The sequence below is a fragment of the Argopecten irradians genome, chromosome 2 (genome assembly GCF_041381155.1).
Source record: "Argopecten irradians isolate NY chromosome 2, Ai_NY, whole genome shotgun sequence".
NCBI lineage: Eukaryota > Metazoa > Mollusca > Bivalvia > Pectinida > Pectinidae > Argopecten > Argopecten irradians.
In genome coordinates this window covers 70,701,918-70,728,521 of record NC_091135.1, presented here as the reverse complement: position 1 = coordinate 70,728,521, position 26,604 = coordinate 70,701,918, and the positions used below count along the sequence as shown (strand labels likewise).

Below are 26,604 nucleotides of genomic sequence, written 5' to 3'. Positions count from 1 at the left end.
AAGATTCAGCTCTCCCATACGTTACGCGATCTGGTCGCACTGTTATTAAAAAGGTGCTTGAATCTATGTGAAAGGAAAAAGACAGTTAGAACAGTGATGTAAATTTATTGACAGTATCCATCTTCGCATGGAAATGGACTATCTGAACTGTTCTAAGGATTTTATTAACTTTATGTTCGGTAGTACCAATAAGGTACCAAATACGTGTAAAAATGTTTTATTTTCTGCAATTCCAGTTGAATGATAGACAATTAATTTTGTTTGTATTATGAACTTTATTCCATAAGTGTTGAGTTCAATTGATTGATATATTGAATTGATTGATATCTGTAACTACACTGAATGTCATCGTATTCAGTAATGTTGATTTTATGTAAATCAAATGTTTGTTTCCGTCAAATACTATTCACAATTTCACCATAAGATTTAATTAATAGTTTCAGCAAAGAATAGTTATTAGTGATTGAGATTATAAAAAAAAACATCAATTTGCAACAATAATTATTCATCTAGGAATATGGACAGTTATCGAACCTTTCTGGACAATGAACTTTAAGTGATGATACCAGTGATTTTCATATCATGGACATTGAGTGAAATGGACATCTTTCTTAAGGAGGGAGATGTAGTAATAGTAGTGTTATACCTATAACAATGTTTTGTATTAGAGTAATGTGCTGTCCGACGGTACAGGAAACCATTACAGATTACACCTGGTCATACTAGTATTCGGACGTATTATACGAACCTGTACTCTCGCGTGACCGGACACTACAACTGCCCACATCGGCACTAAATGCACATTGAGCATATTTACCACACATGTATACTATAATTGTAATGTTCTCTAGCTATCTTGTGTTTTATTTACATTTAATGGAAAAGCAAGTCATCAGTAGTTTGATTTAAACCAATTTTATTTTCCCAATATCAGTTGAAAAAAACAAAAACACGCAGGGTTAGTGCCCATGCTGTTCCTTCATCCTCAATGCTAACCTTTCTTCACATCAATCATACAATAGCGGTATACTACTTATAGTGTGAGGGATGTCGTAGTATCCATGTCAGCAGTCTTTATCTCGCCACTAGTAAAGGATTTGCGGGCCTAACACTATTTGTCAGCGTCCACGATTTTCCTATTTTTGTAGGATTGTAGCATAACGTTAGACAGTAATACAGAACTTAACATCACAGATTAACGTCGTATGTTGTTTCCAAGTCTTGTAGTCACACTCATTTCATTCGTTTCGGTTTGCGAAGATCCGTTGCTTTCTCCGATAAATACATTCTTTATTATTAGTTTTTTTCATTATTACATTTTGTTTGATTTAATGTTTCCATTATAATAAAAAATGAACTTCGCCATCTCTAGGGTTCCGTCGTTATGTACCTGTTGAATACACAAAAAGCAGACATTACAACTACTTTGATCGAGAAGCTGGGCTAACAAGCAAAGAAATTGACACCAGGTTATATTTGTTATAAAAGAGATGACATCTGGTGCGAGAAATATCATCAAATGCAATATCTCGACAAATAGACACGCATAGCGAGAGAAATATAATCAAATAGAATATTTCGACAAAAAGACATGCGTGTCGAGAACTATAATCAAATAACATATCTCGACATATAGACATATGTAAATCTACATGAAGAAATATTGCCTTTGCATTGTGCTCGCTACCTAAGTATTAAAATGGACTTGCCACGTGACAGGATGACAAGGAGGGGCAAATACGACACGGATAAATCTATACCCTTATTATAACTATACAGACACGGATAAATCTATACCCTTATTATAACTACACAGACACGGATAAATCTATACCCTTATTATAACTACACAGACACGGATAAATCTATACCCTTATTATAACTATAGACACGGATCAATCTATACCCTTATTATAACTATACAGACACGGATAAATCTATACCCTTATTATAACTACACAGACACGGATAAATCTATACCCTTATTATAACTATACAGACACGGATAAATCTATACCCTTATAATAACTATAGACACGGATAAATCTATACCCTTATTATAACTATAGACACGGATAAATCTATACCCTTATTATAACTATAGACACGGATAAATCTATACCCTTATTATAACTATACATACACGATAAATCTATACCCTTATTATAACTATAGACACGGATAGATATATACCCTTATTATAACTATACAGACACGGATAAATCTATATCCTTATTATAATTATACAGACACAATAAATCTATATCCTTATTATAACTATACAGACACGATAAATCTATATCCTTATTATAACTATACAGACACGGATAAATCTATACCCTTATTATAACTATAGACACGGATAAATCTATACCCTTATTATAACTATAGACACGGATAAATCTATACCCTTATTATAACTATACAGACACGGATAAATATATACCCTCATTATAACTATACAGACACGATAAATCTATACCCTTATTATAACTATAGACACGGATAAATCTATACCCTTTTTATAACTATACAGACACGATAAATCTATACCCTTATTATAACTATAGACACGGATAAATCTATACCCTTATTATAACTATACAGACACGATAAATCTATACCCTTATTATAACTATACAGACACGGATAAATCTATACCCTTATTATAACTATACAGACACGGATAAATCTATACCCTTATTATAACTATAGACACGGATAAATCTATACCCTTATTATAACTATACAGACACGGATAAATCTATACCCTTATTATAACTATGCAGACACGATAAATCTATATCCTTATTATAACTATACAGACACGGATAAATCTATACCCTTATTATAACTATGCAGACACGGAAAAATCTATATCCTTATTATAACTATACAGACACGATAAATCTATACCCTTATTATAACTATACAGACACGGATAAATCTATACCCTTATTATAACTATACAGACACGGATAAATCTATACCCTTATTATAACTATAGACACGGATAAATCTATACCCTTATTATAACTATACAGACACGGATAAATCTATACCCTTATTATAACTATACAGACACGATAAATCTATATCCTTATTATAACTATACAGACACGATAAATCTATATCCTTATTATAACTATACAGACACGGATAAATCTATATCCTTATTATAACTTTACAGACACGGATAAATCTATACTCTTATTATAACTATACAGACACGGATAAATCTATACCCTTATCATAACTATACAGACACGATAAATCTATACCCTTATTATAACTATACAGACACGATAAATCTATATCCTTATTATAACTATGCAGGCACGATAAATCTATACCCTTATTATAACTATATAGACACGGATAAATCTATACCCTTATTATAACTATACAGACACGGATAAATCTATACCCTTATTATAACTATACAGACACGGATAAATCTATACCCTTATTATAACTACACAGACACGGATAAATCTATACCCTTATTATAACTACACAGACACGGATAAATCTATACCCTTATTATAACTATAGACACGGATAAATCTATACCCTTATTATAACTATACAGACACGGATAAATCTATACCCTTATTATAACTACACAGACACGGATAAATCTATACCCTTATTATAACTATACAGACACGGATAAATCTATACCCTTATAATAACTATAGACACGGATAAATCTATACCCTTATTATAACTATAGACACGGATAAATCTATACCCTTATTATAACTATAGACACGGATAAATCTATACCCTTATTATAACTATACATACACGATAAATCTATACCCTTATTATAACTATAGACACGGATAGATATATACCCTTATTATAACTATACAGACACGATAAATCTATTCCCTTATTATAACTATACAGACACGGATAAATCTATACCCTTATTATAACTATAGACACGGATAAATCTATACCCTTATTATAACTATACAGACACGGATAAATATATACCCTCATTATAACTATACAGACACGATAAATCTATACCCTTATTATAACTATAGACACGGATAAATCTATACCCTTTTTATAACTATACAGACACGATAAATCTATACCCTTATTATAACTATAGACACGGATAAATCTATACCCTTATTATAACTATACAGACACGATAAATCTATACCCTTATTATAACTATACAGACACGGATAAATCTATACCCTTATTATAACTATACAGACACGGATAAATCTATACCCTTATTATAACTATAGACACGGATAAATCTATACCCTTATTATAACTATACAGACACGGATAAATCTATACCCTTATTATAACTATGCAGACACGATAAATCTATATCCTTATTATAACTATACAGACACGGATAAATCTATACCCTTATTATAACTATGCAGACACGGAAAAATCTATATCCTTATTATAACTATACAGACACGATAAATCTATACCCTTATTATAACTATACAGACACGGATAAATCTATACCCTTATTATAACTATACAGACACGGATAAATCTATACCCTTATTATAACTATAGACACGGATAAATCTATACCCTTATTATAACTATACAGACACGGATAAATCTATACCCTTATTATAACTATACAGACACGATAAATCTATATCCTTATTATAACTATACAGACACGATAAATCTATATCCTTATTATAACTATACAGACACGGATAAATCTATATCCTTATTATAACTTTACAGACACGGATAAATCTATACTCTTATTATAACTATACAGACACGGATAAATCTATACCCTTATCATAACTATACAGACACGATAAATCTATACCCTTATTATAACTATACAGACACGATAAATCTATATCCTTATTATAACTATGCAGGCACGATAAATCTATACCCTTATTATAACTATATAGACACGGATAAATCTATACCCTTATTATAACTATACAGACACGGATAAATCTATACCCTTATTATAACTATACAGACACGGATAAATCTATACCATTATTATAACTATAGACACGGATAAATCTATACCCTTATTATAACTATAGACACGGAAAAATCTATACCCTTATTATAACTATACAGACACGGATAAATCTATACCCTTATTATAACTATAGACACGGATAAATCTATACCGTTATTATAACTATACAGACACGGATAAATCTATACCCTTATTATAACTATACAGACACGGATAAATCTATACCCTTATTATAATTATACAGACACAATAAATCTATATCCTTATTATAACTATACAGACACGATAAATCTATATCCTTATTATAACTATACAGACACGGATAAATCTATATCCTTATTATAACTATGCAGACACGGATATATCTATACCCTTATTATAACTATAGACACGGATAAATCTATACTCTTATTATAACTATACAGACACGGATAAATCTATACCCTTATTATAACTATACAGACACGGATGAATCTATACCCTTATTATAAATAAACAAACACGAATAAATCTATACCCTTATTATAACTATACAGACACGGATTAATCTATATCCTTATTATAACTATACAGACACGGATAAATCTATATCCTTATTATAACTATAGACACGGATAAATCTATACCCTTATTATAACTATAGACACGGATAAATCTATACCCTTATTATAACTATAGACACGGATAAATCTATATCCTTATTATAATTATACAGACACAATAAATCTATATCCTTATTATAACTATACAGACACGATAAATCTATATCCTTATTATAACTATACAGACACGGATAAATCTATACCCTTATTATAACTATACAGACACGGATAAATCTATACCCTTATTATAACTATAGACACGGATAAATCTATACCCTTATTATAACTATACAGACACGGATAAATCTATACCCTTATCATAAATATACATAACAGACAATGCTTCAATGCATTGTGTAACAAGTTCAGACCAATATACCTTCTGAAATTTATCGATGTGACGGAGAAAATATATACGAAAATCAATTATCACCTGTGTTCTCACAAAGTTCCTCACTACCTATATCAAATAACTGCATCCAATCAGTAAATATATGTGCACTTTTACAAATTTATATTGTGGAGGATGTAAGAAATTTGAATATTTTTGTAATCTTTATTTTCCTACAATATTATTTGTTTGAAAACTCGATCAGGTTTGAATTGTTTGATAAATATATAGACAAATGCCAATTTAAATGCAATAATCATATTTTAATGATCAGAAAAAATGCGAGTTATTACTGTGAGTTACGATGTTAAATGGAATTGTACACATAATTACTGCAGTTATCATATCACAGGACTGTTTGATATCAATGGATTTAGGAAACTAAAGAAACGAAAATATCAAAGGTATGAAAATACTAAATAAATAAAACATAAAGCTTACATTTTACTCCAGCATCTTCTCGATGATTACAGTTCACATTTCCCCATCCAGGGAACGGACAGTCAGCCAAATTACACTCACTTCCTGTGCAATCCAATTCCTCCATCCAGACTGGACCTGTACCCTCTCCGAAATACGCGCGACTGTATGCTTCTCCACCACTTCAAAATAGTGCAAACAAACAAATGTTAACAAACAAATGTAAACAAACAAATGTTAACAAACAAATGAACAAACAAATGTAAACAAACAAATGTTAACAAACAAATGTTAATAAATAAAACATCTTACAATATAAATATTACATTTTGTACATTTTGGTTTTTAAGTTTTAGAAGAAAAATAAAGAAAGAAAAGTAAGAAAACCCCTTCTAATTCGTGTTATTGTTTTGTTTTCATAATATAATAAAATGAAAATCCTTTGGAAAGAATATTAAAGAACACTGATTAAGTATGCCTTTTTGTTCCGGGTAATGCAACGATATTCCATTGTATGTCAATTAAGTTACGTGTATGTTCAATAAAGATTAGAAGAATGAGAATAGTGATAAATCAAAAACAAAACAAAAAAATCATTATTTTATTAGTGTTTTGTGTGACGTAATATGGGGAGTACGTTTTGAAACTTCTTGTTCCATGTTCTTCTTTCCCTTAATTTGAATCCAAAATGGGTTAAAGCAAATATTGTGTGACCAAATTTTATAAAAATGAACATGGAATAATGACATTTTTATTTATCAATATCAATATGTTATAGAATAAGAAAACGAATGTAATGTTTAGAAACATTTTTACATATTAAATGATAATGAAAGAATTTTGTAAATTCTTGTGGAAACTTGTAGATGGATTAATATGAATAGAATTTGTTCTTATTGCGATACCAATGATATTGATGATGAATTTCATTATTCATTTAAGTGTCCGTTTTTGACCTAAGAAAGAAATTTCTACGAATATAAAAATATTTTTTTAAAAAGATGTAAATTTACAAAAGTTCTGTTTAAAAAAAGTTATTTAATTTGTTCTCCATCACTGTTGCATTTGTGATAGTTGTAAGTATGTTTTTCTACATCATGTAAGTTGTAAAGAGACTAATTGTAAAGGTTTGAAGTATAGTGTGTCCTACCGACAGCCAGCTGATATTGTGGTTATCTGGGCTATCATTGCTATCTGTCTAGTGTAGCCTACCTGTATCCGAGTTGATTACAAACGACAGTAGCGTCTGGGGTTCCGAACCCATCATCACATATCGTGCCCCAGTTGCCGTTATATAAAATCTCTACACGGCCCTCTTTGTTGCTGGACCCGCCGACCAGTCTGATGTCTGAAATAATTATACGTGATGTTGTAAGACCATTGTACATTACCGTTATCTAAGCGCTAGAAATGTGATTGTGTTGATAGTATTTTCTCTCTAAGAAAGCATCGATTATATTACACTAATTAATCGTTTTTTCCTGTTTGTTTTAGCATTCAGATAACAGATATTCCCAGCTCCTGGTTATTGTTAGATGCGGCTTGTTGTACAGTTTACAGTGTACACTTGTCACTCGATGGTCCTCAAATGTGTGCATTCTGTTTCAAAGGAATCTGCTCTTTACAATGTAATTTTTAATTGTTTATTCCTTGACCGCGGTGCCTTGAATGAATCAAAACGTTATACCCGGACTGTAATGCATGCTATCACTGACATAACATCCGAACCGATACAGGCACTGAATATATTCTTTTGTTTTTAAAAGAGATTTGGATTGAACGTCTTCAAAATAGAAAATCACCGCCATTTGTTATCAGAATACAATGTAATTTGTAAAATATGTTTCTTTCAAGGGATCCTGCTCCTAAATATTTCATAACAAATATTCAACTTATCCATTGAACATGTGTCAGACGTAGAGATGATATCCAATATACAGACGTAGAGTATTGGTTTTTACCACCAATAAGTATATTGGGTTTAATAAGACAATTATATAATACACCATCAGAAACGTAAAAAAGACGATAATTTCAAAATGTTTAAACTATTTAAACTAAAATAGATTTTTAAGTTATTGCATATTACATGTATGACCCAAACTTGATTAAACAAGGTGAAAAATATCGACTCTTGTTCTATTATAATGACGAGATCACAAAAGTACATTTATTTTATGTACGCACCATGTGCTAATTAACTCATTGTCGTCTTTTACATGGTCATTTTAAACAATATATTTAATGAGACTTTAGTTTGTATGTATAAACTGTGTGATCGATTTCTAGTTTAGACTCGGGATCATTGTATCCCTATGTATTAATCTTTGGTGTTTAATTCGATATATCGATTATTTATTTTATCGATTATTTATTGTTAGCTTCATGTGTTATAAAATAAACAATCATTATAAGTATGACGTCCATGGTAGTCATCCGGGAAACAGGGCAAATCAAAATCAAATATTTATTTAATATAAATTCTAACTTTGGCAATTATTTAGAAAAACAAATCTAATAATTACATGTTAAATGAGAAGAGGAAGAACAGACATATACATACCAAACGGGTTTTCAACATATCAATGCATTATAATTCATGAAACAACATTCAAAAATATCATTTGGTTCCAGAAAAATTGGACAAAACAGAAAATTGACCTCCCTGTTTAACCGCACATAACTCACAAGGGACTCTGACCTGACCTTAATCATTGGTCATATCATGATGTCCTAACCCCCGGATATCTGTAAACTAAAAATAATGCGTATCGGTCATGGCCACCAGAGGGCCCAAATTGACACTCCTCCTTTCCAATGAATATTCCTTAAGGTATTATTGTGGTTTTATTTCTCATTTCAGGATACTGACTTAACGATATGCCTCATCATTCTTAATGAATAATGATACTACAAAGCGTTATGATTTTTTTTTGTTGTTGATCAAAACCAAAACTTTGGTGAAAAAATTTACCCGTCCTTCTTTCTGAACATGTGTTTTGGCCTGTATACATGTATGTGGAATAGACTGAACTCAGAATGCTTAAAACGGGCTGAGAACGGAATCCAGCTACGTCATTTAACATGCTTAACATAGTCCACTCTTGAAAGATGTAATTCATTACCGTATTGTGAAGTGCACTGTGTGTTCACTGATGACCACTGTCCGCTCGCTAGACACGTGGAGCCTTGACCACTGTAACTAAAACATGACCCACACGTGACGGCGGCAGTATCCCCAATTGTCCTATGCCCGGGCGTCACATAACCATTGGGTACAGACGGCGGCTCTGGACAATCTGATAAATCACCAATGAACAGTGACATATTTGGTTTGGTCATATCGATATTCTTGCTTTAAGATTTAAGATTTTAACATACTTAATTCTTCGTTTCACATTGTTACGCATTCGTATTCAAATCTGAGATTTTTAGCTCGAAATTCAGTAAGTATATCGACCTTGATGTATAGTGTCGTTAAAACACTATGTACGGCTTGAGCCCTCTTTGGCCCCCAAATCCATGAAATTTTCAAAACTGTTATTTAGTAATAAATTTGTTGTATTTTGACTATTAAGTAATCCCTGAATCAACTTTAAAGACTGTTTTATAATTCTGCAGCAACCATCCAAAATATGCATAAATTATGAAAATGTGGTAATTCTGACAATTTTGACAATTTTGTCTGTGAAATTATAGAGCGCGTCCTTGAACAATTTTTTATATTTACTACGAATATGTCTGCACTTTCAATACATCTTTAGGAGAAATATAAAGTTTGTTCAAGGATGCGCGTTATGGTTTTAAAACAAAAACCTAGCAAACAAAAAGGCCAATATTGTCAAAATTTCCACATTTTTATAATTTATGCCTTTTTCGAGTGGTTACCATGGCAACTGAAGCTGCAAAATTATTAAACTATCATGACAATTAGATTAGGGATGTACTAAACATGTCAAATTAAACAATTTAAATAGTAAATACCAGTTTTGAAAATTTGACGAATTTTGGGCCGAAAAGGGTCCAAACCAAGCATAGTCGTTTCATATATAATTACAGGTAACTTATAAGCCCTCATAATAATGATAGAACATTCCAGTTTACATAGAGTTCGTATACAATACTTAAGTACCTACATTTGGTCACCAAGGAGTTTGACCCACTTTTCAAAAGTACACATACATCATACTCCTGTAGTGTGACATCTTTGCATGATCCTAACGTTCCCTGAAATATTAACAGTTAGTTTAGAAATGACAACACGTAAGGTCGTGGGTACAATTTATAAGAGAGCATAACATGAGAAGGTGGTGGACATGAAGAGGATAGCAGATGATGGGAAACATTTCAATTGCGTAACACACATATGTTTGTGTTTATTGTAAATGGTTTTTATGAAGATATTAATTGGCTCTCTGTGTACGAGGTGGCAGCGCAATGTCGACATGCTACTTATAATACTTACTGATATTAATCGAGGAACCTGATATTTAGATTAATTTACTCAAGGTAAGACTTACACTTCCGTGTTAACTCCACTACTTACGGCTACTAGTGAGAGATCTGAAGTGAACAGCCATCCCGTCTGATCTGGAGCAGCGTTAACATTCGTCTCCACCATCTCACAAGTGTAGGACCCCGGGCGATAATTTATTGACACACATCGTCCGTCTAGAGAACATAACTTCAAACACTGGGTTAAGCCGTAAGGACTGGAGGAAAAGTAGGACACTTGTCGTTTGTTGTCGTCAAAAACCTGATTGTTTATTGTGGTGGCGTTGACGGTAGAGATGAGCAGCAAAACAATAACAAAACTGTAACATAACGTGGAGAGGTGTGGAGACATGGCGTCGGAATGTGCAGTTAGATGGCTTTGCCAATGAAGAAATATCCCATCTTGATTACCAACAAATTTCAATAATGTGATTTTCTACCACGGAAATTTTGCATCTTTGAAAAGATTTTATATGGTTACGGTGTGCTTGTTTTGTTGAATTTCTGATTTTTAAAAAAAAACAACATACAAGTCATAAAAACGAGTTGCTGAGGCCCTACGCAATAAACTAATTTACGTAAAATAAACTTGTTCTCAGCAAAAGATTGTCGGTTGATTCATCGTGTATAAATTTATAGAAATACTGAAAACAAGTAGAACCAGTTCCCTCTACACATTCGTGTGCTTTGTAATCGGAATATAAAATGCAATCAATACTTGAAAATGTGTCTAATTATAGTGAAATCAGGTTCTACAACACTATATTGATGTTCGACAGACAAAACAAGATTTTGTTTAAATTGCATTTATGATCGAAGGATGTTTTCACCAATAAATAGCCCGTCTCCAAAATAGGTGATATCGTTAGACTTTTTGAAAACACTTACAAAAAGCAAACCAATATTACTTTGATGTGTGGACTATATTAAGAATTGAACAAGATCTGGGTACCTGTTTGTTAGAAGCTCCATACATCCGATTGTCTCCATTGTCCCCGTTGTTTTCTATGGAGAGCAGTGTCACTATGTCTACATTCTGCACACGGGTCTTATAACCATCCCTGCTTATCACGTACAGTGACTAATCGCTGGGAAGCATTGCCTCATTACCTGGAATTATTCGGATATCTTTTATTACTTCTATTTACATCATATGTTTAGTTTAGCTGTACTATCTAGTTTCCATGACGTCATTAGGTTACTTAAAGGATATTTATACTTTTATACAATAATCAATTCAGATTTGTTGTATAACTGCATGCCAAACTCGTGTACAGTCAGGTCAAGGTCGCGAAAATCGAAAGCAATTATGGAAAGCAACACTACAAATGCTACGCCATGCGTATTTTACACTAATTGTTCTTTCTTTTCTTTCATAATGACGATCATTGAAGCATTTATACATTGTATATCAGTAAAACGTTATTCTTCTACATGTTCAATTATAAAATTGATGTGTAGCACAATGTATTTGTATTGTTTTGTGCGATGTCACGTGATTTTGTTTCATACCTTACAGGGGTCAAGGTCATAGACGATCGGCGATGTAACACGTCTCACGGTCACGGACGATCGGCGATGTAACAGGAGTCAAGGTCATAGACGATCGGCGATGTAATAAGTGTAACATTCAAGAACGATCGGCATGTACATGTAACACGTCTCACGGTCACGGACGGCCTGTGATGAAACAGGGGTCACGTTCACGGACGATCAGCGATATACCACTTGTAACATTCACGGACGATTGGAGATTTCATAGCGGTCACGGTCATGGATTATCGGTGATGTAACAGGGGTCATGGTCACGGACTAACAGCGATGTAACACGTGCCATGGTCACGGACGATCTGTGATGTGACAGGGGTATAGGTCACTGACGATCGGCGATGTAACAGGGGTCAAGGTCACAGACGATCGGCGATGTAACTCGTGTAACATTCACGGACGATCAGCGGTGTCTTCCCACTCAGCCAACATATCCTATTTTAACATTAGGCGGAGGAACAATATAGAACAATAGGGGCTAATTACAGGTAAGTTATAGTCTGTTTTAGAAAATGACTTACTTCTATTTACCTGTGCTACACCTGTACAATAAGGTCACAGTAAGCACAGTAAGTACTTAGTACTCTACTTTTATTCTAATATTATTTTTCTTTTATAAAAATCATATTTTACATGTATAGATATTATTTTACACAAAACTAACAGATAGTTAATTTTCCACATCTTGATGGCAATCTAACAATCATTTTTTAGATCTATATATATTTGCTTTCTCAGCATTTAGATATAAAACCATAGTTAAATTAACAAATGTAACCTTTCTCCCATTAATTAGATGATAGAAACTGTTTTATAATACTGCTGTAATATAGTTATTTTTCATCATCCTATTCTTATATGTAAATGCAGATACTGAGAAATTGTATGTTAAATACTAGTAAAACAATGATTATTTTATATAGAATTAAATATTTAGCCTATTACCATAATATGACAGACATTAATGCCAAATTGGTTTACAAAACGGGGAACATATATATACTGCACTTTACATGTACATATAGTGTCTAGATTACACATGGGAACAACTAAGTAGATAGTTTGATAACACGACAGTAAAAATATAATTTTCTTAATCGTTTTTGTTTGATATTCTGAAATCATAGACGAACCTCTTAGATGTCATAATACCATTGAAACTATTAATGTCTTTATTCCTGAGGTGAATGATATCCCATGAGATGTTAAACAAATCTCTGTTAAGCCTGTATTATTTCAATGATTATCTAATTTATCCCTCAGTCGTGTAGATTCCTTAAATCTGATGTGTGTTAAAGATTGTTACACCATTATTTACTTAATGAATTCTCAAAATTTGAAACAAATGTAAAAAATAAAAGTCAACTTCCTTCAAAATAACTGAAAATTGAGGCAAAGCAGCATATATATATAGTCGGAGTAACGTTGGGATACACATGTATAGATATCCGAAACTGATGAGCTAAAAAGTGTACATTTGTTTGCAAATATACATTGTAAATGTGCCATGTAATAAGTGTCACGGTCACGGACGATCGGCGATGTCACTGGGTTCACGGTCATGGACGATCGGCGATGTAACTCATAGCACGGTAACGGACGACCTGTGATGTAACAGGGGTCACGTTCACGGACGATCGGCGATGTTACAGGGGTCACGTTCACGGACGATCTGTGATGTAACACGTATCATGGTCACCGACGATCGCCGATGTAACACGTGCCATGCTCAAGGACGATCTGTGATGTCGGGGTTCCGGTCACATGGTCAAGGACGATCTGATGGAACACTTGTCACTGTCATAAACGATTGACGATGTAACAGGGGTCAAGGTCACGGACGATCGACGATGTAACAGGGATCAAGGTCACGGACGATCGGCGATGTAACGCGTGTAACATTCAAGGACGATTGACGATGTAACAGGGGTCAAGGTCACGGACGATCAGCGATGAAACACGTGTAACATTCAAGGACGATCGGCGATGTAATAGGTGTCACGGTCCCGGACGATCTCTGATATGACAAGAGTCAAGGTCACGGACGATCGGGGATGTAACAGGGGTCACGGTCACGGACGATGTAACGCGGGTCACAGTCATAGACGATCTGTGATGTAACAACAAGGGTCACGATCTAGGATGATCTGTGATGTAACAAGGGTCACGGACGATCCGCGATGTATCACATGTCGCGGTCAAGGCCGATCGGCGATGTAACAGGGGTCACGGTCACGGACGATCCACAATATAACAGGGGTCACGGTCACGGACGATCGACAATGTAATATGGGTCACGGACACGGACGATCGACAATGTAACACGGGTTACGGTAACCATTTTTCCGGCAAGAGTAAAAAGGACTTGAAGTGTATACCTTTGTAAAGTCGAATCCGGTACAAACAACGGTCCTACCACATGTTATAAACACTAGTAAAAACAAGTGCATGGTTATATGGTGACATTAAAAAAACTAAAAGGTAAATTTTGTTTTTGCATATTTTGCCAACAAACGACACAACAATCTACGATTCAAAGGTAATATATAAGGTTCGGAAGGATGCATAGACACCTGATATCTAACGGTGTGTGTGTTCAATAGACTAACTAATCCTGTGTAAAATATAAGGTTCGGGAGGATGCATAGACACCTGATATCTAACGGTGTGTGTGTTCAATAGGCTAACTCATCCTGTGTAAAATATAAGGTTCGGAAGGATGCATAGACACCTGATATCTAACGGTGTGTGTGTTCAATAGGCTAACTCATCCTGTGTAAAATATAAGGTTCGGAAGGATGCATAGACACTTGATATCAAACGGTGTGTGTGTTCAATAGGCTAACTCATCCTGTGTAAAATATAAGGTTCGGAAGGATGCATAGACACCTGATATCTAACGGTGTGTGTGTTCAATAGGCTAACTCATCCTGTGTAAAATATAAGGTTCGGAAGGATGCATAGACACCTGATATCTAACGGTGTGTGTGTTCAATAGACTAACTCATCCTGTGTAAAATATAAGGTTCGGAAGGATGCATAGACACCTGATATCAAACGGTGTGTGTGTTCAATAGGCTAACTCATACTGTGTAATATATAAGGTTCGGAAGGATGCATAGACACCTGATATCTAACGGTGTGTGTGTTCAATAGGCTAACTCATCCTGTGTAAAATATAAGGTTCGGAAGGATGCATAGACACTTAATATCAAACGGTGTGTGTGTTCAATAGGCTAACTCATCCTGTGTAAAATATAAGGTTCGGAAGGATGCATAGACACCTGATATCAAACGGTGTGTGTGTTCAATAGACTAACTCATCCTGTGTAAAATATAAGGTTCGGAAGGATGCATAGACACCTGATATCTAACGGTGTGTGTGTTCAATAGACTAACTCATCCTGTGTAAAATATAAGGTTCGGAAGGATGCATAGACACCTGATATCAAACGGTGTGTGTGTTCAATAGGCTAACTCATCCTGTGTAAAATATAAGGTTCGGAAGGATGCTTAGACACCTGATATCAAACGGTGTGTGTGTTCAATAGGCTAACTCATCCTGTGTAAAATATAAGGTTCGGAAGGATGCATAGACACCTGATATCTAACGGTGTGTGTGTTCAATAGACTAACTAATCCTGTGTAAAATATAAGGTTCAGAAGGATGCTTAGACACCTGATATCAAACGGTGTGTGTGTTCAATAGGCTAACTCATCCTGTGTAAAATATAAGGTTCGGGAGGATGCTTAGACACCTGATATCTAACGGTGTGTGTGTTCAATAGGCTAACTAATCCTGTGTAAAATATAAGGTTCGGGAGGATGCATAGACACCTGATATCTAACGGTGTGTGTGTTCAATAGGCTAACTCATCCTGTGTAAAATATAAGGTTCGGAAGGATGCTTAGACACCTGATATCTAACGGTGTGTGTGTTCAATAGGCTAACTCATCCTGTGTAAAATATAAGGTTCGGAAGGATGCATAGACACCTGATATCAAACGGTGTGTGTGTTCAATAGGCTAACTCATCCTGTGTAAAATATAAGGTTCGGAAGGATGCTTAGACACCTGATATCTAACGGTGTGTGTGTTCAATAGGCTAACTCATCCTGTGTAAAATATAAGGTTCAGAAGGATGCTTAGACACCTGATATCAAACGGTGTGTGTGTTCAATAGGCTAACTCATCCTGTGTTAAATATAAGGTTCGGAAGGATGCATAGACACCTGATATCAAACGGTGTGTGTGTTCAATAGGCTAACTCATCCTGTGTTAAATATAAGGTTCGGAAGGATGCATAGACACCTGATATCAAACGGTGTGTGTGTTCAATAGACTAACTCATCCTGTGTAAAATATAAGGTTCGGGAGGATGCATAGACACCTGATATCTAACGGTGTGTGTGTTCAATAGACTAACTCATCCTGTGTAAAATATAAGGTTCGGAAGGATGCTTAGACACCTGATATCAAACGGTGTGTGTGTTCAATAGGCTAACTCATCCTGTGTAAAATATAAGGTTCAGAAGGATGCATAGACACCTGATATCTAACGGTGTGTGTGTTCAATAGGCTAACTCATCCTGTGTAAAATATAAGGTTCGGAAGGATGCATAGACGCCTGATATCTAACGGTGTGTGTGTTCAATAGACTAACTCATCCTGTGTAAAATATAAGGTTCGGAAGGATGCTTAGACACCTGATATCAAACGGTGTGTGTGTTCAATAGGCTAACTCATCCTGTGTAAAATATAAGGTTCAGAAGGATGCATAGACACCTGATATCTAACGGTGTGTGTGTTCAATAGGCTAACTCATCCTGTGTAAAATATAAGGTTCGGAAGGATGCTTAGACACCTGATATCTAACGGTGTGTGTGTTCAATAGGCTAACTCATCCTGTGTAAAATAGAAGGTTCGGAAGGATGCATAGACGCCTGATATCTAACGGTGTGTGTGTTCAATAGACTAACTCATCCTGTGTAAAATATAAGGTTCGGAAGGATGCATAGACACTTGATATCAAACGGTGTGTGTGTTCAATAGGCTAACTCATCCTGTGTAAAATAGAAGGTTCGGAAGGATGCTTAGACACCTGATATCTAACGGTGTGTGTGTTCAATAGGCTAACTCATCCTGTGTAAAATATAAGGTTCGGAAGGATGCATAGACACCTGATATCAAACGGTGTGTGTGTTCAATAGACTAACTCATACTGTGTAATATATAAGGTTCGGAAGGATGCATAGACACCTGATATCTAACAGTGTGTGTGTTCAATAGGCCAACTCATCCTGTGTAAAAACACCTGATATCTAACGGTGTGTGTTCAATAGGCTAACTCATCCTGTGTAAAAACGCCCGTAGAGAGGGACGTACGTAAGTGGAAATCAAAGTGTTCTCACTGTTTTTAAGTAAGGTAAGACGTACAGTATGTACAATTATAGGAACTGGATAAATACCAACCGTTATTATTTGGCATCTTCTCCTTTACAGCAAGTCAGATACAATTTATTTCTGCGTTTTTGGTGATTGCGATAATTTGAAAATACATCTTTTATCTCAGATATGCTAAACCATGCTATCGTTATAATTACACAATTAAGATAAAATTGAACATTCCAGAGTCTGTGGGTGTACGTAGACGGGATGGCAGTTAAAAGATAAAAATGTTCATGGATCTATACTCTAGTTTACTAAAATAAGATTCTTTTCGGTAAGAAAGTATTTATACGTGCATTATAAACCTGATAATATCGATCACCAAGAAATTTAAACCGAAATATAAATTCGAAATATCCCATACAAACTAATTAACAAAATGTAATCCATACCTAAAGTTACGAATATCGACAAATCACTGCAATCCGCACTCACACGTGGCCGTGATGTTCGGTGTCGTGGGCAGTATGTGAGACAAGTTTCAAGCTTCAAGTTTTTTATTTACAAAATGCAATACAGCATATAGGTGTAATAAATGCATAATACAATAATCATTGTTATGTTTCAAGATGGCGGAGGATAAAACAAATTGACTTATATATGAGTATGATATACTACTGCAAATTAATGAGAATTTTCCTTTTTTTCTGTTGCCTGGATCAAATATTTCCCCAGCAAAATTAAGCTCTTTACACTTTTGGTGAAAATAACATAATTAATTTATAAACACTTGGGTGTTTGTGGTAATAAGCTTTTATAAACTTTTAACGTAACTCAGAATAAGCAGGACATAGTAATACAAAATGCATTTCATCTTCTACATCATTTTTGTCACAAACAGATTAAAGTCTACCGCCTCTTGGAACGGCGTTATAACGGCCAGCTTCAATATGCAGAGAGTGGGCTTGCATGCGATATTTATTCAATATTTGTTTAGTTTTAACATTCAAACGTTTCTTTAAATAAAATTGAATTTCAAAGTTATCAACATGATGTTTTGTAAATTTCACATTTAGAAGTAACATCAAATTGCGAAAGCGCAGTTAAATATATCATGCAAGCGCTGAGAATACACTTCCAAAAAGTGTTTTTTAATATCTACATTCTGAGCAATCTAAATATCGAGACCATTACATCTTGTGCATTATGCAGTATCCGTTTGTCCAATAAACATTATATTATTTTTTAAAACGACAAATTATACACAGCTGGGATGTCCTCGGCGACGTATATTAAAGATTTTGAGATGATCCCTGATGCAGTCGAAGTTGGTCTCGGAGTCTGTGTCTGATCGACGTTAGAAATGTCTGATAAAAAGTCATTGCTGTGGAAAATACTTTGTCGGTAAAGTCATCTCGACACGTTGTAATGCACGTGCACATTTATCGCCAGAAGTCGAGCGTGCTAAGGATGCTGACAGTTACAAGGCTTGGTGAGATTAAAACCAGCGTTCGATGATTGATATTCCATCTGCCATTAATGTTCTTTTTCACGCCGTACCTGTAGATCGTCGGTGCGATCAAAGGCCATGACCACAGCTTCCGTCAAACTGACAATTAACAGATCGTTTATGTCAAATCTTCATTTCTGTTTGTACATGCTTGAGCTGTTTGTTTTTAAAAAAGAGTTCGGGTCATCGCAAGATCGGCATTTCTTAATCTCTCCCTCGTTTTTCACGGTCATGAATAATCACCTTCTTCTGTTGGGTGTCACCTGCCATCGACTCAAACAGTCAAAGCATGCCTTCGGAAATATCTCTACATAAACATGGAATAAACATACCTTTGTAAGAGCTTTTGTACATGTAAACCTTTTTTTACAGGTATATTTTGTACAGGTAAATCTGTTTTTCGGTTGTTTTTTTTACCAAAATGTTTTCCATGAATATTGTTGTTCTCGAGTGATTATAGTAAGATTAACACCAGTATGATCTACAGACTCTGGTAGGTCGAAATTAATATAAACTGTGCCAACTTCTCAAACCCCTTTGAACAAAATTGATCGCTGGATAGCAAAAGTTAAAATAATATTGTACTAAAGTTCACCATAGCCCGGGTTATGGAACGTTTAATACATGATATTACATATATATCAAAGTTTCCTTTTGGTTTTCAATAAAAAAAAACATGTGTTATTACAAACTGGTAATTATAACCTTTTGTCAATACAGAAAACAGGGTGATTGTCAGCTAAATTCTACACACATGTACACAAAATTTCATTATACATGCCAATGTAACACTTAAAGTTATATGAGCCGTAACTGGACAAAAATTTTGACATGTTATTTTTTCTTCATTAATCTATTGAAAACCACAAGGTTTGATGAATTAAGCTGTGAAAGTCATTCAAATGACTTCAGATGCCTTATAAATATTAGCTACAACACATACATTATATACTGTAAAGTTGTTGTATTTTATGCGTTATGTATGTTTAGATGGAAACATACCTGCATATATCACTTTACAATTACTAATAACACTGTAAAAATGTGAAATGAAATTGTAGACCACAATTTGGCTTCATGGTCTGACTGTATGTATTCATTTCAATTCACTATAGATGTAAATATCATGATTTTTGACAGTACTGCCAAAAATCATTTTCAGCTATTATATGTGCTTGTAAAATAAAAACATATGGACTGAAAGTAGTGTAATTCTCAAAATGATGGTTACTTTTGGTAATGAATAACATATTAAAAGCTCATCTTGATTCGTGAGTATTAAAAATACGGCACATATAACTTTAACCCAAATTCTTATTAGATATTGTACAATGTATGATAATTCTGTGTTAAAACCACCACAGGACTATATATCATTAGATATTGTACAATGTATGATAATTCTGTGTTAAAACCACCACAGGACTATATATTATTAGATATTGTACATTATCGCACCTCGGACAGAAATGTCCCCAAATGATTGGCGGAGAAGCGTCACGTGGTGACCCCCTAACACTTTATAGGGGGTCAGTAAATTTTATTATGGTGCAATATGGCGGCTGTCGCCATCGCTTCAAAATTTTACACATTCTCTTCAACTAAATATACCATTCCATTACCGTAAAAATATATTTTACTTGTTTGTTTTTTTATGTAAAATCAATTTAAAATCGTTTCATACTTCAAATTAAATGAAATGCACTTTTTAAAATACGAGTTGCTTCCCCTACGCCAGTTTGAAAGTTGATGACGCGGTGAAAGTCAAACGTAAGAATTCAAGCGTTTTCTTGACTGCGATCATAAACAAATGGAGTGGTTCGTTTCTAGGATAGATCTATCAACCCTCACTCTACAATTAAATTATCGGCATTACTTTAAGTGATTATCTCAGCGAAAAAACAGAGATGATCATGAAGTCTGCGCTAAATGTTGGATGGATGTTTGTGTCACTTTTGTTTGTGATGCTTTCAATATCTACAACCAGTCTGATGTCGCATTGAGGTAGGCCTAAGCACAGGAGTGTGATGTTCTGTCAATAATATATAGTAAAAATATATATAAAAAATACCCCTATATACTATATAAAAACACCAGGAATGAAATGTATCGCTGGCCAAAATTTTCACCACCTTCGGTAAAAGTTCTGTAAATTTTGCATGTGTCACCGCGCCGATAATACAATAAGACGTTATTCTTCACATATATCAACACTAACCTGTTCAAAACCGCATATAATTACGTGTAATCCAAAGTCATTTTGAAAGTAAGCTGATTTCACCGCCAACTTCACTTCGTTCCCGAATCCATGCGCTGACGTCACACTTCCGCTGTTCCGCACAGAATGATCAAGTAGGTCAACACGTTGTGGAGAATGTAAACACTGACTGACACAACAGCGATGAACAGGGACCAACTGTCAGCATTCCGCGCCGTCGCTGACGGTCATAATGTGATTATCACAGGACAATGTGGTACTGGTAAAACATATTTGTTGAAGTAAGTATTTGAAATATGATGTCATATTAGATAAATCGGCCGATTCCTTTGTAGAGTCGGTAGCTACTGTGTCTGCAAATTTGGTTAATAATGGCGGTAAACTAAAGCAATGGAGAATTTCCATTAAGTTTATAAACTCAATAATGCAATATAGATGTATAAATGTAAATACTTATAAAGTGTATAAAACGTCCATAATAGGGATACAGCTTTGACTACCATTTGTTAAATGGTTTTATCTTTAATGAAATTAACAACATTCAGCTTATATATAAATTATTATCACTCTTCAGTCGTTCTGCCAAGAAAACGCATGTACCAGTTTAAATTTTAATTATAGCATATATCTACATCTATATTGTACTGACCACCTTCATCAAGCTGAAGTTTATGTCAATTGGAAGGAGTGTTAAAAAAGAGCAGAAATTTGTTTTGTCCTTGTATCTATTTACTAGAATATGATCATTTTTCAATATCCTAAATGATTAAAGAAGTGTGATTTATCATAGGGGCTTGACATTCTGTCAATAATAAAATTGTATATAGCATAAAATATATTTATGCTGTATATTATTGACAGAACATCAAGTTCTTGTGGATTTATCAGCATTTGATAAATTACTAAAAGCTCCAGTTACCTTATTTGGGACTAGAAGTCCCAATCTTCACAGTGGACAAGAAGTCCCAGTCACTTTTCCTCCATTGGGACTTGAAGCCACATTCGATTTCTCTTTCATTGGAACAAGATGTCCCAGTCTCCTCGGCATACAAGAAGCCTCGCTGTATTTCCTTAATAATAGTTGGGACTAGAAGTCCCAATCTTCTACTTAGGCAAGAAGCCCCAGTGTCCCAATCTTCTACTTAGGCAAGAAGCCCCAGTGTCCCAGTCTTCTATTTAGGCAAGAAGCCCCAGTGTCCCAGTCTTATATTTAGGGAAGAGGCCCCAGTGTTCCAATCTTATACTTAGGCAAGAAGCCCCAGTGTTCCAATCTTCTACTTAGGCAAGACGCCCCAGTGTCCCAATCTTCTACTTAGGCAAGACGCCCCAGTGTCCCAATCTTATACATAGGCAAGAAGCCCTAGTGTCCTAGGTTGGCAAGAATCCACTTGTTTCTGTGAATAACTGGTACCACTGACAATGTCTGTAATTGGACTTCAAATAATTCTATTGTCTTAACTAGAAGTCCCATCCTCCATATTAGAACTAGAAGTCCTAGCTATTACATGTATCAGTGGTTATGCTTTAAACTCTGATTTGATTCAGCTTTCTTCTTTTATTTTGACCTTGATTAAGCGGACATGGTGTTGTTGCTTTGAAATACATGGCCCTATTTCCAGAATTGCATTTAGAAGACACAGTTGATTGTCCCAGTGTTATGGCTGTATTTGAGGGTCCATATTGTGCGAGTGTTGGGTTGGTGTTTAGCCCATTTCTGACTCCTCGTTGTTGGCAAAATAAATTCTCAACAATATCAGAGTTTAAAAATCCTGGATTGATACTGGACATTCCACCCTTTAGGTTTAACTCACACAGTGAAATGAAACCTGTAATTGAGGAGTTTATATCATCTCTGGTCTCCTGTGTGATGAGGTTCTTTCTTTTGATATATATTGTCGACTCATTCACTTGTTCCTCCCAGGTATTGAAGAAATCTACTACAGCCCTGAGTTGTTTTAACCTACTGTCTCCAGCACTGGACACTGGTCTGTTGGAATCACAAAAGATGCTTACAAGAATTGAAGTATTTTCCAGGAGATCAATGGAGGATGACAGCTTCTCAGAATTTGTAAGAGTGGACTGGTATGTCTTCATGAGGAAGAGCATATCTTTACTGAGAACATCAACAGCAAGCTTGTTCCTCATTTTTGATGCAGGCGTGAGAGAAATGTGTTCCTCTGTTAGTTTCCGGTGTACTCTGAATCCACCTTGAGTGTTGAATCTGAAACATTCTACCTATGATCCCAAACAATTGCCTTGTCATTCAACACTAGATATCTTCCTCCCACTGTCTTGTGCTCAGTAGTGCTAGACTCGATGTTATTTCTGATTTTTTTCAGAACATGCATAATGTCTTGGATAGCAAGCATCATGTGCTGTCTGTAGTAAATGTCGTGGAATTGAAAATTAACTTCCCTTGGTGGTCCTTGAAATAGTATAGACATGAATGCTTTGTTTGTTGTAGCACCATCCAGCATAACATACTCAACTGTAAAGCCATAGTCATCAAGCTTGTCTACGCATTCCCAAAATGTGTTGTAAAGTTGATGAGTTGTAGCAGGATTAGCTCCATAATATGCTACTGGCCATCGGAAACCACTAAATCCACGAAAAACGTATTGCAGAGCGTGGGTAGCTAACTTTACCTTCTGCTGCCTTTCAGTAATGATATCTATATCATTATTCAGTTTTCCCATGTCAACTCCACCTACTATTGACCATGCATTTCCTTGCTTAGTAACAACCAAATCATCTTAAATGGCCATTTCATCCACTATTAGCCCTCCTCATTTTCCAACGTCTTTCACTCCTTGTCTCTCTGATTCTTTTTGCATCCATTTCAGATTGTCAGCGTTCAGGCCTAATGTCTGTTTTATGGAGTTTTTGTAATACTGCAAAAGTCTTTTTGATGGGAGAACCAACATCTTACTTTGCAACAGATGGTTGTGAGTCTGGGGGGAGGTTGAGTAGAGACTGAGACAAATACTTATAACTTCCGGATCCCAACGCCTTTGGTGAACATCCAATTCCTTCTTACAGTTTCTTGACTGAGACTCCAGTAGTAGCTTGAAATTCTTTGGAACATCAGCACTGAGCAGGTTGTCAAGGATTTGAGACATGTAATCATGCTCCTTTTGATCAAGGATAACTGGTACCTCATTTTCTTTGCCAGAAACATCAGATTTAACCTCTGTAATGTTATCCTTGGTCGATGATGTACTAGGTTTAGTGGGCTGAGGTGACGGCTCTAACAGCTTTCTTTTCTGACACTCTTGTTATTGACAGCTTTCACAAGAGTTGTGTTTTGTGTTCCAGTTAACAAAAAGTTTGCACGCGGCGACGCGTGTTACTTTTTCTTTTTCATCACCTAACAAGTTGGTAACTGTTTCTGTAACAGATGATCTTGGGATACTTCTGTGCTTATCAATTCCTTTACAGAACTTCACATTTTGGAAGAAATCAAATAATCCGCTGATGTTCTTTTGAGATGGATTAATTATATATCCAAAGGAGAAATTCACATTTCTTACAGAAAGGTTGGTGTTTTGCACTTCAAATTTGACAGTAATTGTCTGCTGTTCTCCATTGACAACTATGTGTGTTGGAAATGTTACTGTAACTTCATTGTCCTGGGACATGGAAATAGAGCGATTTGGAGGCAGGGACCAGTTTTCTTCAGTTGAAGGTGACTGTCTCAATGTCATACGCTTGAATACTACATATCTCATGCTATCTTCATATTAAAATGAGCTCGGTGTATGAAAAAGCTTTGGTATTAACCTAGCTATCATATCTTTGCTTGGAGGCACAATATTACAAGCATTGTGAAACTGGAGGCACGTTTGATATATGTCCTTAAATGTAAGGCTGTGTCATCATTTCCTTCACAATAGTTCAGCATCAACCTGTAATCTGAAGGAAAAAAAGATTAACATATGAACCTAATGCTCAACTTAATGATTTAAGTAGTGAAACTACTATCCTCCTAATCTAATTTGACTCAATATTTCTGATTTGTTATAGTTAATTGACTCAATACACAAATATAAATGTGTTATTATTGATATGGTTACCATGACAATGACAACAAAACTTTACTTAGTCGGGTAAACCTGTCTGTATCCTCCAAAATTGTTAAGAGCTACCGTAGAACTATAATGGGATCAATTTCAATCTATTTTACAGGTTTGACCAAAGTTAAATCAGAGTGCTCAAATAAATCTAACCTATTTGACCTTTCAATAAAGGTCAAGGTTACATGTAAACATATTGTCAATTTGACACATTTTTGAATAATGAAATAACAGCTTCAGTAAATTATTTGCAGATCTTAAATGTGGCAATATTATTGTAACGTGATCGGGTCTATCTTTCGATAGACTTCACCAACTGAGATATCTGGTCTTGGTAACAGACTACTGGTAAGCTTAAGTGTCACTGGTCTACTCCTGGTACACGGAGTATAGAATTCTTCAGCCTTTGGTCACAAGGCCGTCAAGGTTTTGTAATTATTTTTGTACCACTCAGTAATATAACAAATGCCAGATAAACAGTTAATTAATAATTTATTAACGATATATCAAATAAATAATGTCAGACAAACGATGAGTTCATAAACACCCTCTCTCAATCCAAGATTATTAACACTGAATGAGTAACAATATACTCTCTATAATATCTAATATCCACTATTATTTGGTTATGTAGTCTACCTAAAGTATTAACAAATTATATAATTTACATCTGTAATATTGCGTATGACGCTTAACGTATTCCCACTACTAAAATTTCCTCGTAACGAATGTCAACAAAGATGTGTAAAAGTGACCTACATACGTAGTGACGTAGTAAAACGGGAAAACCCCTGTTATTATAATCAGAATAAATCTCTATAAATATATGGCCTTATAAATGATGTTCCCTAGAAGAAATAGAGTATGAGTCACGCCCGAACCTGGTCAACGGTTCTTAATAATAGAAAATACCTACTGCTTACTTCAGCTGCTGGGTCGTGACTGG

The 26,604-nt window shown here is 34.8% G+C and overlaps 1 protein-coding gene across 3 annotated transcripts; it reads right to left on the bottom strand.

Annotated features, from left to right (window-relative positions):
- Positions 1 to 896: 896 nt before the first annotated feature.
- On the bottom strand, positions 897 to 12,041 carry LOC138316359 (macrophage scavenger receptor types I and II-like). Of its 3 annotated transcripts, none has more exons than XM_069258053.1 (7): positions 11,874 to 12,041; positions 10,974 to 11,241; positions 10,564 to 10,654; positions 9,553 to 9,726; positions 7,640 to 7,775; positions 6,449 to 6,609; positions 897 to 1,390 (listed from the first exon to the last, which is right to left on the bottom strand). In XM_069258053.1, exons 1-7 carry the CDS (start codon positions 11,909 to 11,911, stop codon positions 1,383 to 1,385), a joined length of 876 nt encoding a protein of 291 aa, XP_069114154.1. In that variant the 5' UTR covers positions 11,912 to 12,041; the 3' UTR covers positions 897 to 1,382. The 3 variants fall into 3 exon arrangements, with proteins under 3 accessions (XP_069114154.1, XP_069114156.1, XP_069114155.1); XM_069258055.1 differs by having other exon boundaries at positions 10,974 to 11,098; positions 11,874 to 12,037; XM_069258054.1 differs by lacking the exon at positions 9,553 to 9,726.
- Between the last annotated feature and the right edge of the window lie 14,563 nt (positions 12,042 to 26,604).

What these genes read in the sequence shown, in the direction of transcription:
- LOC138316359 (XM_069258053.1), bottom strand. Translation starts at nt 11,911, where the DNA reads ATGGAGACAATCGGATGTATGGAGCTTCTAACAAACAG. An exon ending in AAACTCCTTGGTGACCAAAT is followed by an intron (nt 9,727 to 10,563) that starts GTAGGTACTTAA and finishes GTGATTTATCAG; the next exon opens with ATTGTCCAGAGCCGCCGTCT. An exon ending in TGTAATCAACTCGGATACAG is followed by an intron (nt 6,610 to 7,639) that starts GTAGGCTACACT and finishes ACTATTTTGAAG; the next exon opens with TGGTGGAGAAGCATACAGTC.